At 38.5% G+C, this 14,148-nt stretch overlaps 1 protein-coding gene across 10 annotated transcripts in view; it reads left to right on the top strand.

Annotated features, from left to right (window-relative positions):
* IQSEC1 (IQ motif and Sec7 domain ArfGEF 1) overlaps positions 1-14,148 on the top strand; it is a 309,426-nt gene that overhangs the window by 118,169 nt on the left and 177,109 nt on the right. Inside the window, exon 1 of one of the 10 annotated variants that reach the window (XM_080996700.1) lies at positions 3,351-3,371. The exons of the other annotated variants lie outside the window; for them this stretch is intronic. Coding sequence (XP_080852826.1) covers positions 3,367-3,371 — 5 coding nt within the window. The 5' untranslated portion in view covers positions 3,351-3,366. Of the gene's footprint in view, positions 1-3,350; positions 3,372-14,148 lie in introns of those variants that run through there. 10 annotated transcript variants of the gene reach the window in all.

The following is a 14,148-nucleotide window of genomic DNA, read 5'->3' as shown; positions in this document are numbered from 1 at the left end:
ATATGGGATATTTACACAGTTCAAAATAAAATACATATTTAGGGCTGTTAAAAATGGACACATAATTTTTCATTATTTCATCAGTAAAAGTGAGTTAAATTATTTATAATTTGCCAGCTCATGGATAACATTTGTGTAAAATATTGTAAATATGGGGCTGAAAAAGGGTTGTGCTCACCTTGTGCTAGTAAAAAAAGATAATCAGCAGTGAAACCTAAGTCTGTAAATGGATATGCATAAGTTTGTTGCTTTCATAATTGTGTGTTTCCCACATAGTTCATGTATTGCATATTTCTTTTCCACCATTTAAGCATTTTTCCTTTGTTTTGCCTTATGTTTGGTTTTCTTCCATCATACATATAAGCATTTTGGAATCAGTGAATGTGCTATCCACTTGTATGTGCTCCCAGTATTGTTAATCTAACTTGCCCAAGCCAATGACACATGAAATAGGTTTTCCCCATTTGTTTTCAAGTATATCTTAATCTTTGCTATAGAATGCGTGTGCAGGTCTTGTGACCTACCAAGTCAATGGCATCCTTCCAGTTCTATAAGGCAGTCTACTACTACTAGGAGCTCAATAAATGTCCTAGTTCTGCTGTTTGCCTGGGCAAAAAAAAAAGAAAAAAAAAAGTTGTAAACACTGGTAGTCTGCTTTCACCTTAACGGGTCACAAGATGCAGGACTGCTATAGCCAAATAGTGGTATTGCAGTAGCTGAGAAAACTTGTTTAGCTGGAACAATTTAAAAACACCCTTAAATGACCTTTTGCAGTGCTTTGCTGAGCTGGGCTTCAGTGCATACAATACAGTTCAGAATCACTTTAGGATTGCAGCATTGCAGTTCCATGATCCTTTAAAAGTTAATTTCTTATGAAATTAACTAATTCGTTAATGAACTTATTAACACATATAATAAATATGTAACAAATAATGTTGACAAAAAGCCTTTTGTCTATAGGTAGTTTAAGCAAAGATCTTTAGGGTGTGTGAACAATGCCGGCATTGTTTTCACTACAACAAATCCTGAAAAACATACAGTCACTTTTTAATTATTCCATTCCGTCCTCCTATAAATTATATTGGATTGAGTTATATTGAGTTCATCCATGCTCACTTGGTGCTCATTTTGATCCTTAAAAGTACTCCTTTAATTTTTTTAAGGAGCTTTCCAAAGTACTCTTTCAAAGTATAAAATCCTTTCTTCCTAAACCTCTATGACTACGCAGCCAAAATGGTAGTTTCTGTATTGGAAATTCAGTCCTTTATTCTCCATCATAATTTGTACAGTCCTCAAGCTTGACTTTATGTTTTTCTTTCTTCGAATAGTTAACATAATGTGCTTTTAGATTTGATAGCTTCTCATAATATAGGAGTGGACAGACTTCTGGGCCCCTTGCAAGCAGGTGATGTGCCTCTCATTTTGTACAGTCCCACCACACAAGTCATAAGCTGCTGCATGTGCATCTCTCTACGCAGGCAAGCAGGAGGCATTATTCCATTTCAAGAACTCATACCAGCCAGGGGGGAATAACAGGAGGGTGTGGAGTAGGGCCGTTGAGGAGTGTGTCCTGTGGAGAGTTCCAAGGGTCAGATAGAGAGGCCTGGAAAACTGCATTGACACACACACTGTGGCCTGAGGTTCTCCACCCCTGTCATCTGCAACTCTTCAGTACCAGCAGCAATATCTCAAGACATATTGTGTGACACTGTTGCACACATGTCTTTTCCAGTTAAGTGTCTGTTTGGCAACTTACCAAAAGCCATCCCTAGTCTTGAAATTAGTACTCACATGCCTTCATTTATAGTTTATTTTTAGATTGATGCCTGTGGGTTATTTTCCAAATAAATCTTGAAATCTAATACAAAGCATCAATTCATGGCTTTTGTTCTATTTTTGTAGTCCCTAATAAATACAAATAAATGTACGGCATTGTGTTATTCCTACTGGGATATATGCACATAGAAAGCCACTAAAACCTCCCCTTCTTGAATATACTGATGTTGCAGATAGCTAATTGATGGACATTTCAGTCACTGCTTCACTTTTCCCCTAGCAGGCAGATTATGCATCATTTTTAAATAATTAATAAGGAATGAATGTGTGTTTGTAACATAAAAGAAAACCCAAACACTTTTCTTACTTACTTCTACACTGGTCAAACTATACTGGGGAGAGAAGGGCCTGGTCAAAGGCAAGTAGCCAACATAATGCCCTCTAGGTGTTGCTATCCAGCACGGGCAATAGTCAAGAATGATGTGTGCATTTTTATTATGCATCATATGTTTTAACGTGTATGTGTAAAATAAGTAAGTGATGGAATTTGGGATCCAGCAACATCTGTAGGGCACCGTGTTGACTTCCCAGGTCTAGGGCTGCATGATGTGGTCACATTGCTGAAGCTAAGCAAGTGTGAGCCTGGTCCGTGCTTGAATGGAAGACTACCAGGCAGCCCCATGTGCACTAATTTTAAAACCCGTGATGGAAAGAAGACAGAATATAGATAAAACAAATAACTTTAGTTGCAAAATCAATGTATTTTTGTAAACTGCTTTGAGGGTTGTTGTTTTTTACAATCAAGTGGTGTATAAATTTTATGAAATAAATAAAATAAATCAGTGCAATTATCTCAATATAATAATGTGCCATGTAGCAACAAGCCATCCTTGTTGTTTATCTCCTCATTCTAAGTGTTATGTTTCTTCTTCCACCATATGTTTGGGATGAGTTCCAAAGACTGTGCCAGCAGAAGGCTGCTCATGCAAACAACCTTTCATCTCCCCTTGAGAAACATCTCCAGACAGTCAAAGGCCTTCCTAAATAGAGCAGTTTGTGTTGTGGAAGAATGCCTGAACTGAGGCAATTCCCCACTCCCCACTGTAACTTCCTAGGACACAGCCCACACTGTTCAGGGAGGCAGCTGCCCTCTGTAAAGGCTTTGGAGAATGGAGTACACAGAGGAAGGAAGGTTGCATATAACCAAAACATACAAATAGAAGACATTCACTTTTATGCCATTAGACATCTTATAAATAAAAAAACTTCCCCAAATCCTTGTTTTGTTTGACATGATATCATATTTAGTATATGTGGATTTATTTCAATTTTGATGTGCATGGAATGATTTGACAGCTTCCATCCTAATCATGCCAAGCATTCCTTGTTTACATCACTGATCCTTCTGAATTCTCATGTCCATTTCTCAACACGTTACCTGAGCATCTTGAAACTGGAGACTTTCTCTCTTCTTTTCCCCCCAGTGATGCCTGTGAAAGCAAAAAGATATTGCAAAGGATGTTATAGTACCAAAGAAATCCCTTCATTTTCTTGCAGTACCTACCTGCATAATGTTTGTTCAACACCTCTATGAGGTAAAATCATTATTCTGACACTTTTTTTTCTTATTTTGAAATTAATTGCAATTTTTTTTGTTTTGTTTTCACAAATCATGGTGAGTAGCATTTTAGCAAAGTTCTTTTTTCAAAGCAGCAGCAGCAGCAAAAAAAAATAATGTTATTTGGTCAACCATATTGCTTATCCTCATGGCAAGCAATGTTGTTCAGCATTTATATTCACCTTTTCAATATTAGTAGGCAGAGTCCTGCATTACTGTGGTGGATTACTGGGACCACTGGGGAAAAATACCTGTGACCATATTTAGTTCTGCACTCAATCGGATTTGTGCTGATTATAACCAAGGGATCTGAAATTACTAGGAGGGAACAAGTGCTATTGATGGGTTATCTGTAGGACCGAAGAACCTATATATGATGAGCAATGATCTAAGCTTGTTCAGTGCATTTTTTCAAAATCTATTCTCAAAGCTGCATGGGCATGATTATCCTTTTCCTACTCACCCTACCCTGCATATTTTTATTCTCATTCCTGCTTTCTCACAATAATATGCATTCCCATGGACAGTCAGCTGTTCTTCTACGATATATTTGCAGGATGGAAGATACAATGGTAAGAATGAAACTTTGAAAGGATCATGAATATGAACAACTTCTGATGGAATTGGGTTGACATTTGGGTTGTTTAGGCTTTGACTTGGAGAAGATAGACTAAATCCTAAGTTTACCCCTATATGTTAGAGCAAAAAATGTACGGATTATAATTATTTTATTCTATTATACATATACATTAACCATTTTTATAAGTCTATAATCTGACTAGAATTTGCAGTGAATGGGTAAGCAGGGATACATTGGTTTAGTGTGATGGAATAATGTGCAGGATCCCAGAGAGGAGATCGTAGTGGCCTTTGTTCATTCCCAAGCATTTTGCTGATGTGCTACACTGAACCACGGTTTGACTAGTTTGTCATCCAAACCCAGACTCATTGTTTAGCTCTCTCCAGACAAGCCACAAGTTGTAATCTATAGGACAAACTTTGGTTACAGTTTGTAGTTTGTCTAGAGAGAGCTAAACCATAGCTTCACCTAGCGTAGTATCCAAAAACAAAGAAAGACCAAAGCAGCCACAGTTTCCTCTCCAGAAACTTGCGTTTTTGTTCATGCACTAAGCCAAATTAGGAAGCTGCATGGATGGCTCTGAGCTACCCAGTTAGACTTTTCACCTGTTTCTCAAACAGCAAACATCCCATTGCCAAAGCTGTGCAGCAAACCATGTTTTAAAGCAAATTTTTATGTCTATGATCCAGAGAGGGGGGAAAACTTAAATCTATCCATTTGCAACACATTTGGTATTATATAGCAATACCTGGCAAATACAATGAGTGATAGTGTTTGGCTTTAGATTTTTGTATTTTCTTTCTCTTTCCTATTCCTTTCCGTTATTCTTCTTTAGCTAGCTATTTAATTAAAGGAGATGGCCACTGTTGGTCATACTGATGATGAAGGTACTTCCTTCAGCTTCCTCCCACCATAGGTTAAAAGTGTAGCTTTACAGATGGAGGTATTCCACATTGCTTTTGCAATTTGAGTGTTAGACCTGGTTTGTAGCATTATTCATGAAGCTGGCAACTCAGGAGACTTTGGAAGCAGAGTTCTTACCTGTGGGGGGGGGGGTTTAAGAGAGTACAGCCATATTTGTAACTAGTAATTCTTGATGGAACATAGTCCTGTAGGTGTACTTGGAAAAGTCCTAAATGAAATTTCTTTTTTGAACTTATTAAGCAAAAGACTTTTAAAGCAGGGGCAAAATAAGTAAAGCATGTTTCCAGTAAAAGGTGCAGTTGCTAACACTGACACTGTCTAGGAATCCAAATGAAATGAGGCTGAAATTTCCTTTCTGTATTGTTTACAAAAGGGCTGTATTATTCTTAAATACTTTGTTCTCCTAACAATGTCCCTTTATGATTCTGTCCCTCTATCTCTTTTTTCCCCTCCTTGGCAGGGAAGATAATGTTCTACACCAGTTCTGTTGTCCACCTTCTGGGTCTAGTAGTCCATCTTCAAGATAACAGAGAAGTTCTGAGTCGCTAAACTGTGCAGTCAGAGTTCCACATCTGTACATTCCACTCCCTCTTCTTTCTCTGGCTGGTGTGTATGGAACTGAAACTAACTTGCATGGATACACTAAAGGTTCTGGTTTGCAGCGAATTCAGATATGTTCAGAAGGGTATATGGCTGCCTAATCATTTCCACCCAGCATTTTCTACTACACGTTTTCACAACCCTCTTTATATGTTCTTATGTTATTTTGAACGGCCATAGAATGTAAACCAATATGTAAATCTCACATTTTTAAAAACTAAAATAAAAAGTACCATAAACCTGACTTTTGTACAGTTTTGTTGCATACAGTCCCAATGACTTTTTTCAGTTTATGTTCTAATGATAATTAGTAAGCCTTTAAATAAATCTCATTCTCTCTCTCTCTCTCTCTCTCTCTCTCGGCCTCCCTCCCTCCCAGCATTTCAGAACATTCTTGTTCTGGGCAATACTGTCCAATCTACAATTTAGAAATGAGCCTGAATTTTTCAATTTTGGGATCTGGGGCTACTATTTATCTTACCTTGGTTTTTAAACATCAGATTTTTTAAGATTTCAATTGTATCTGTGAGAACCATATTTCCTCAGTGTTTAAGAGCACTTTCATGCCTTTGACTGTTAGCTGAATATCTGTTAAGTGTGTTTCTGAGGGAATATGCATTGTGTGTATATGACACTGATGGACCCACACTATTTCAATGGGAAGATCAAACCTGACATCGTTGGGATAAAATAATTACATTTCTGTGTTGTGTGGAAGCCCACATGGGTACTTGACGAATGTGGAAATTGCTTTCAAGGTCAATGTAAGGTACGATCCACATGGGAGAAAAAAGCATCCAGTGCAGCCAAACTGACTGGTTGCATTTTATTATGCTAAGCATTTGCTAACCTTTTATATTTTTAACTCCTTTCTTTTTATCTAATATAATGCTGTCCTTTATCTTATACTCCCTTTTTGGTATTCCTTGGCATTAATCCAGTAGTATCTTTCATACTAAGGGAGGCAGTTTTAAGAGCAAAAAAGCAAAATGTATATATGTGTTTTGCCTGCCCTGTCAATCCACAAATATTAAGTGCAATGTTCATGTGATTCCATCTGTTTAATATTCTTTTAATATAAGATGTTGAGCAATAAGACAGGATGAAGCAATATAAGTTCTGATAAGGGTAATGCAGTATCATTGTGTAAATGTCTGGATTTTGCTGGAATTATTAGCCTTTTACTTTATTTAGGAAGGAATACCTCACAGAGGGTGAGAATTTATGTTGTTGTGACTTGCTTTTCTTTTTCACAAACAAAAACAATAATTATCCCTGCCCTCAGTGTAGTGATGTATAGCGCTGTAATTACTCCTTTTCTCACCCACTGAGATGTCTGGAATCTTTTAATCTAATTATAATTTTGTTTGTGCCTGTAAAGGCAAAAATAGAAGGGCCTATTCTATGTAACGAAGTTCAAAGCATTCATTTTGGGTGCCAGTTTGCAAGATTAATAAAAAGGATGCTGATTAGCCTGGCCATTGTTACAATTAAGTTTGAGGGTTTTTTCCTCTCTCTTTTTTTTTTTTTGTGTGAAGGGCAGCACAAGTTGGATCTTTGCTACCAGCTGTGGCTGTGGTTGGTTCTGTTCCTTTTTAAGCTTTCCAATTAAGAAGGCAGCCTTTGGACTTGTATGCTCTTGGTGTGTGAAATCCTTTGCATCCGTAAGGTCTTTGAAACAACATTTTTGTGTGTCAGAAAAGCTGACGTTCAGTACTACAGTGGAAGCCGGATATCCCATTTTCCTTTTGAAACATACTTGTATATCTTGTTCTTCTTCAGCACTGGAGCAGGCAGATTTATCCCCTCATTAACATGTTGAGATGTAAGCAGGCAAAGGAATTACTTTATAAAATAGAATAGAAAAGCACTGCTGGGGAGAGGGGGAGCCATCCTGTCCACTGAACTTGTTTAAACTTCCATATCTGGCAGCACAGGGTGTGTTTTCTACTGTGCATGAATGGATCTTTCAACAAACGTACTTAACATGCACATTTTTAAAAAAGAAAGTTGGGAGGATGAAAATAATGTTCCTTTTGCCAATCTCAATCATGTGTAGCTCCTGCAAAATAAGTTTATAATAACTTTGAGAGAATGGCTTGAACAAAAAGACTCAATTTGGCACTTTACCACTGGGAAAGCTTGGAAATCTGGCCACATACTTCTAGCGGGATACAGCTTTGCAATGTGGGTCAGCCCCAGGACATGTGAACTTTAGCTTTTGCCAAAATGTTTTATAATCATTTACTTCCTGGAGATACTTACCAATAGCTCAAAATTTCATGACCTATAATAATGGATGTTTTACTTCCCATTCAACAGAACAGAAAGCAGTTCAAAACCTACAGTTTTACATAAATTGTAATAATAATAATAATAATCAGAATAAGTGCATGTTCCCAGATGGACTTTTGACAAAATAATGAAAGCTGTTTTTCAAATGAAATAAGCATATGCTAGTGAAAATGTCAACATAAAGATGGTTGGTGGTTATTATTATTATTTTTTACTGTAGTCTTAAATTGAGTATATTTATTTTGCATTATTTTCTAAGCCCTTGCTGAGGAAATGTAACAAAACATGAAATGAATTGCAGAAACATATTTGTTTCAAGTAAATGTAGATTAATTTTGGTCTTGGAGTATACAGCTGTCTTTTTCCCCTTTCACCTTCCTTACACGGTGAGGTGCTGTGCTGGCAAGGGCATTAATTCCAGTCTTGGCTCTTTTATTCCCTGAACTTGGGCACCATGCCTTATCATTTGCTCAGCTGGGACATGTCTGCGCTGGAGTGACCTACTTCCGTTACCGTGCTTTGTGGGCATACACCCTTCTCATCACTTCCTGCAGTCACTATTTAATAATAATATATATATAGGCTGCAGAATCTTTAAGGGATGCAAAAGTGACTTCAACATGCAACCTGACTGGGAATCTGTTATTCAAATAGGCAGAAAGATTACAGTGAAAAGGCTGCAACTCAGATGCAGAATGGCATGAATCTGTGGAGCCCTGCGAAATGTTTGCTCTTAAGGTCTCCTGGACCTGGAGAAAGGGCAGTATGTGAAAAGAAGTAGTTGAGAGGTAAGGAAGCAAGAGACATGAGAGACTAATGAAAGGCCTGTAACTAGTAGCAGAAGTAAAACAGCTGAGTTTCTTCAATCTATAGCACGTTCACCTGGAAGGTGCATGTTACAGAAGTCAAGGAAGATCCCTTGGGCTTGTTCTGGCTGATTGGTGTTAAGATTTGCTAATCTGGTTGGCTGCTCTTCTGTTCCCCCCTTTATCCTTTAGCCTGCATGGTACACAGGCTCAGTCCTTGCCTGACAACCTCAGGACTTGCTGTAGGCTTGGGACTGTCTGCTCCACAAGTGAGTTTGCCACTTGTTTTAGCTTTGATTCCACAAGGCTACTTCTGCAGCTGGAGTCGGTGGTTCATAATGTGGCTTATGCATTTGCAGAATGTGGGCTGTTGTGCATTTTGTTTCATTCACTGTTTTTTTTTTTAATTAAAAAGATAGTGCTGCCTACACACCAAACTTATGATTAATGCATGGTGAGTCATAATACATTCTTGCTTTTAACAAACAGCAGTGTTTAGCATTTAGCATTCAGTCTTGTCAGCCTTGTCAAAACTATAAAAATGCAACAGTATGTGAGTCATAGTAATTCAAAATGCGCCTCTTTCTGCAATCGGATTTGAAATAGCTATAAATAGGCTAATCAAGAACAACTTCCATTCTAAAAAATAATGCAACTTGCATTCCACAAGGATACCTGCATATGGAAGCTAGAGGGAGCTCTGATGCTACGAGTTCCAAAACATCCACAGAGTTGTTCAGCATTTCTGGTTGAGATTGCCATTTCTGTTGTGTGTTTGCAAGTCTCTAAAATGCAAAAAAGCTACCATTAGTCTTACCTGTTATTGCTCTGTTCTCTTTAAAAAAAAATAGTCCCAGTAACACTGAATATAGTTAGAATAGAATAGAATTTTTTTCTTCAGAGCCATGACAGTTCCTCTAGTCTAGTGAATGCTTCGTCATCTGTTACAATTTATGAAAATTACAGACCTGTTTTAGATATGTTCACTGTTTTCATTGTCATTGAGTCTAGTGTTGATCTTACACCAAAACTTAACCTGGAGGTATGAATGGAAAATTTAAGGAATGGCAGACTTTCATATGTTGGGTCACTGCTGTATCTGCAAACAGGCAGAGATTATGCACACTTTAAATTTACAGAAGCTACTGTGAGGTCATAGTACCAGACTTTATACGTAAGCAACACAGGTATGAGAAACTACGGGGAAATAATTTTAACCCAGTAAAAATGTTTGTTGAGTCATTAGAGCAGTGATAGCCCATGTGGGGCTCTCCATGTATTTAGGATTACATCTCCCATCAACCAGAATGGTCAATGGTCAGAGATCATGGGAGTTGCAGTCTGGAACATCTGAAGGCACCACATTTGCTATCCCTTCTCATGCCTATACCACAAATCTTGAGCTAAATTCATTTCATATTTTTAGGCAAGGTTAAATAAATTAAGCCCATGTAAGAGTTTTGGGTTTGTTTTTTTAATTTATTAAATAGGCTTGGATTAAACAAAAACCCATACACAATCAACCAGTTCTGTGTGCCTGCAGAATGAAGGTACTACAGGTTGTTGTTGAGATTTTTGGTGACAGCGGGCCATTCTCATGCTGTGTGGCAGTGTGCTTTTGAAACAGAAGAATTTCAAAAACACTTCGTAATATAAAATGTGGGTCACAGCAGCTGCTGTTCAAAGAAAAGCATTCAGAAATGCTTCTGGGTATGCATAAGCCCTTGGGTATACTGAAATGGCTCTTTGAATCCTGGCCTTTAATTTCCTGCATAATACAGTAGAATTTATTCACTAGTTAAGAAAACAGCAACACATTTTTTTTTGTGAGGTACTTTGCAGCAGACAATATTGACAAATCAATAGGGCACCGGATTCAGGGACACAACAGCTACGTTCAGACTTGGTGGATGCATTAGTGGAGAAAGCAGTTTCTCTGTCAGGCGGACTTTGGTCTTTCAAATTTCAGCAGCACCCTGTGCAAGGCCAAAATTTAGTGCTCCTCCACCTCTTGCCTTCCATTCTGCTCAGTTCACTATGTCATAGCTGCAACACCACCTAGGCTCAGCGCCCAGTGCAGCAGAACTGGGCACACTAAACCCTCCTCTTTCTCTGTGAGCTAAATATAGCCTCTTCACTGATTAATTCAATTATATTATATATGTCATTTGAGGGGGTTTTGGGGTGTGGTGGGGTTTTTTTGCACAATTTGAGAAAAAAATAGTAACTCTGAAAAAAATTGCACCTTGGTAAATGTGTCAGTCATTGAAGAGATGTTAAAAGTAAACTGAAAATGTGTCCACATAAAATCAGAGGTATCGGTAATCATAGTAAGTTTCTAGTTGGCTTTAAGGATTGCTTCCATTAGGGTTAATGAAAGTTGGAGACAAAAATGCAAATAGGTTGTTCTTGCCAATTTTCATGTTTAGTTCATCATTTTAAGTTTTTGTCTGAAAATCTCACTTCTGTGCTAGATTGAAGAACATGAAGCCATATGCAACATTTTCTCCTGTTCCTGTTCTGAGAAGTACTCAGAATGGCAGGATAAACACACATTCACAATGGTTATTTCCATTTCCCAAGATGACAAAGACCACTTATATAACACATTTTGCTCCTTAAATGAATCTATAATTTCTTCCCTTCACACAAACCTCTGTGCAGGGCTTTAAGCAAACTAGTCTCAAAATGTTTTTATGAGCAACTCAACTATTTGCCTTATTCACCCTGTTTCTCATACTGTAAAGTAACTCCTGATACACTGTAGTCCTGCACTGCAAAGGCTGCTAACGCTTCCTCAAGAGTTCACAGAATATTTTATCCTTCCACTTATACAGTGGTACCTCGGATTAAGAACTTAATTCATTGTGGAGGTCTGTTCTTAACCTGAAACTATTCTTAACCTGAGGTACCACTTTAGCTAATGGGGTCTCCTGCTGCCGCCGAGCCGCCACCGCACGATTTCTGTTCTTATCCTGAAGCAAAGTTCTTAACCCGAGGTACTAGTTCTGGGTTAGCGGAGTCTGTAACCCGAAGCGTCTGTAACCTGAAGGGTCTATAACCCAAGGTACCACTGTATTGCAAAACTTCACTTATGTAAGTGGACCTTATGTGCTCCCCTGAAAACTGGTTGTTTTGGGGGATCCTTTGCAAAGAGGAGAGGGAATCAACACAAACTGCCTGCCTCCTTTCATTGGTGGAAATCTCAACTAGATCAGAAGTCCTGAAAATGGAAGGCGTCTTTCCATTGATGGAAGGGATGCTTAGGATCCAAGAAAAAAAAAAATAGTTTCACCTTACCTGCTTCTTTATTCCTGACACATTTTCAATTCCATCTGCTGATTTAATTCCTGACTTTTCTGAATAGGAATTTGTTGCTTTTCTCTTTTGTCCAGTTGTTAGGACCTGGTTTTTCTTTTTTGCATTTAGAACTTGTTGTTAATGTTTCATTTTATTGCTTATTCCATTTGTTTCTTTCACTCTTCATCCAAAGAGCTCAAGGTGTGGCACATAGCTCTAATTTCCCCTCCCCATTTTATTCTCAAAAGCAGTTGTGACCATACTAAGATTACTCAGTGAGCTTTGTGACAGAGTGGAGATTTGAACTTGTGTCTCCTCTGTACTAACCTACTGTGGCAACCTAGTAGTTCAAATGCATACCAGCACAATTGGATATATGGGTATCACTGTGGCAGGATGGTAAACAGCATTTCCATGCTCTCTGACACGTGTTACAGTGCTCCGTGCGCCAGAAGTGGTTTAGTCATGCTGACCACATGACCCGGAAAAGCTGTCTGCAGACGAACACCAGCTCCCTCAGCCTGAAAGCGGACCATAAGCGCAACATCTCATAGTTGATTTCGACTGAACTTAACCGTCCAGGGGTTCTTTACCTACTAACCTACTAGCTAATATCCATCCATAATGATTTCTCAAGTACTTTCTTACAATATCCTGTCAGAAATGGCAAATAGAATGATCTTTCATCTTTTTCAGAACTGGGTTCCAACTTTAGCCTTAGCCTGCAACATAACTAAACATGTTTTTTTGTCATATTTGTCTGTCTTCCTGTGAGTATCTCCCACTCTCCATCTTCCTTCTCCCTCATTTTTTTTTTATAATACAGAGTTAAATTGATTGGATGCTGCAAGGGTACGCACTTTGGTCCAGGTGACAACCCAGTTGTGGGTGCTTAGATACAAACTGGAAACAAAATACATCATTTTGTGCCTGAAACAAACCATAACCTTGATCAGATATAGCAAATGACCTTCCATAACAACAGATTTCTTGTAATAGCTCCTTGTTTTATATTAAGTAAAGCAATTTTGTATCGTTCCATTCTGGTTGTACATGAACTTTACATTCTATGTTCATAATAAGGTGTCATGTACTTTTGATTTTGTGAGCATGGGTAACACCATTTCTGAGGACTTTTCCTAAATGTGGCAGATGTTTCTGACAAGTTTGTTTGGTAGCTAGGCATGAAGAGTCTGATTAAAGCAATTTTAATCTTCTTTGTTCTTAGTTAATCAGTGAGCTGTCAGCCGAGTCCTATCAATGCCAGCTGCCCATGAAATTGACAAGATTGCTACTCTGCTACTTTTTCTTCCCCTTCCATCACCACCCAATCCTCTCACCTTATTCAAACACAAACAAAATTGTCTCAGGGCTGCAGAATATCAAAAATTAGGTTTGACCATTTTATAAAGTAAAAACCAGTAGACTAGATCAGTTGACTCCCTCTCTCTCTCTCTCTCTCTCTCTCTCTCTGTGTGTGTGTGTGTGTGTGTGTACTGGTGCAAAGAAACAATATCTCCAGTAGAAAGAGGACATCTTGGTCAACAGTTTTAGCTCTTCATCCTCCTTGTTATGAACTGCAGGCATCATATATTCCAGTAAAAACAAAGCAAAACTGGTGTATATAATGTGCATTATTAAAAATATTTGAAGAGAGTGAGTAAAATAGGAAGTGCAGGCACTAGGGATGTTCCAAGTCACCGCACAAGCAAGCCATGTCTGTGAAAACAGAACTAGCATTACTTTCCAACTAGTAAAGGTGGAAAACATAGTCCCAGTGAAGTCCACAGCAGCAAAGTAAGCTCTAAGGCAGGGGGTCAGCAAATTTTTCAGCAGGGGGCCGGTCCACTGTCCCTCAGACCTTGTGGGGGTCCGGAATATGTTTTGAAAAGAAAAAAGTAAGAGATGCATTTTAAATAAAAGGACACATCCTACTCATTTAAAAACACGCTGATTCCCGGACCGTCTGCGGGCCGAATTTAGAAGGTGATTGGGCCAGATCCAGTCCCCCGGGCCTTAGTTTGCCTACCCATGCTCTAAGGTCCTCAACACTGTCACATCCTCCTACTCCCTCCTTGAGGACCGAGAGGAGGAGGCATCTGGAGAGGGGCTTGAGCCTTTGTAAATGCTCCATGTAAGCGTGCCCAAAATCTGCACAGGCATTCAATCCCTTTCATGGAAAGCTGGTCATTTGCTCCAATTCCACCTTTCATTACTTTTGATATGATATGATACGATGCAATAATCTT

The sequence above is a fragment of the Podarcis pityusensis genome (assembly GCF_964106645.2).
Source record: "Podarcis pityusensis genome assembly, chromosome: 2".
NCBI lineage: Eukaryota > Metazoa > Chordata > Lepidosauria > Squamata > Lacertidae > Podarcis > Podarcis pityusensis.
The sequence above is the reverse complement of the archived record's forward strand: the minus strand, read 5'-3'. Positions and strand labels throughout refer to the sequence as shown.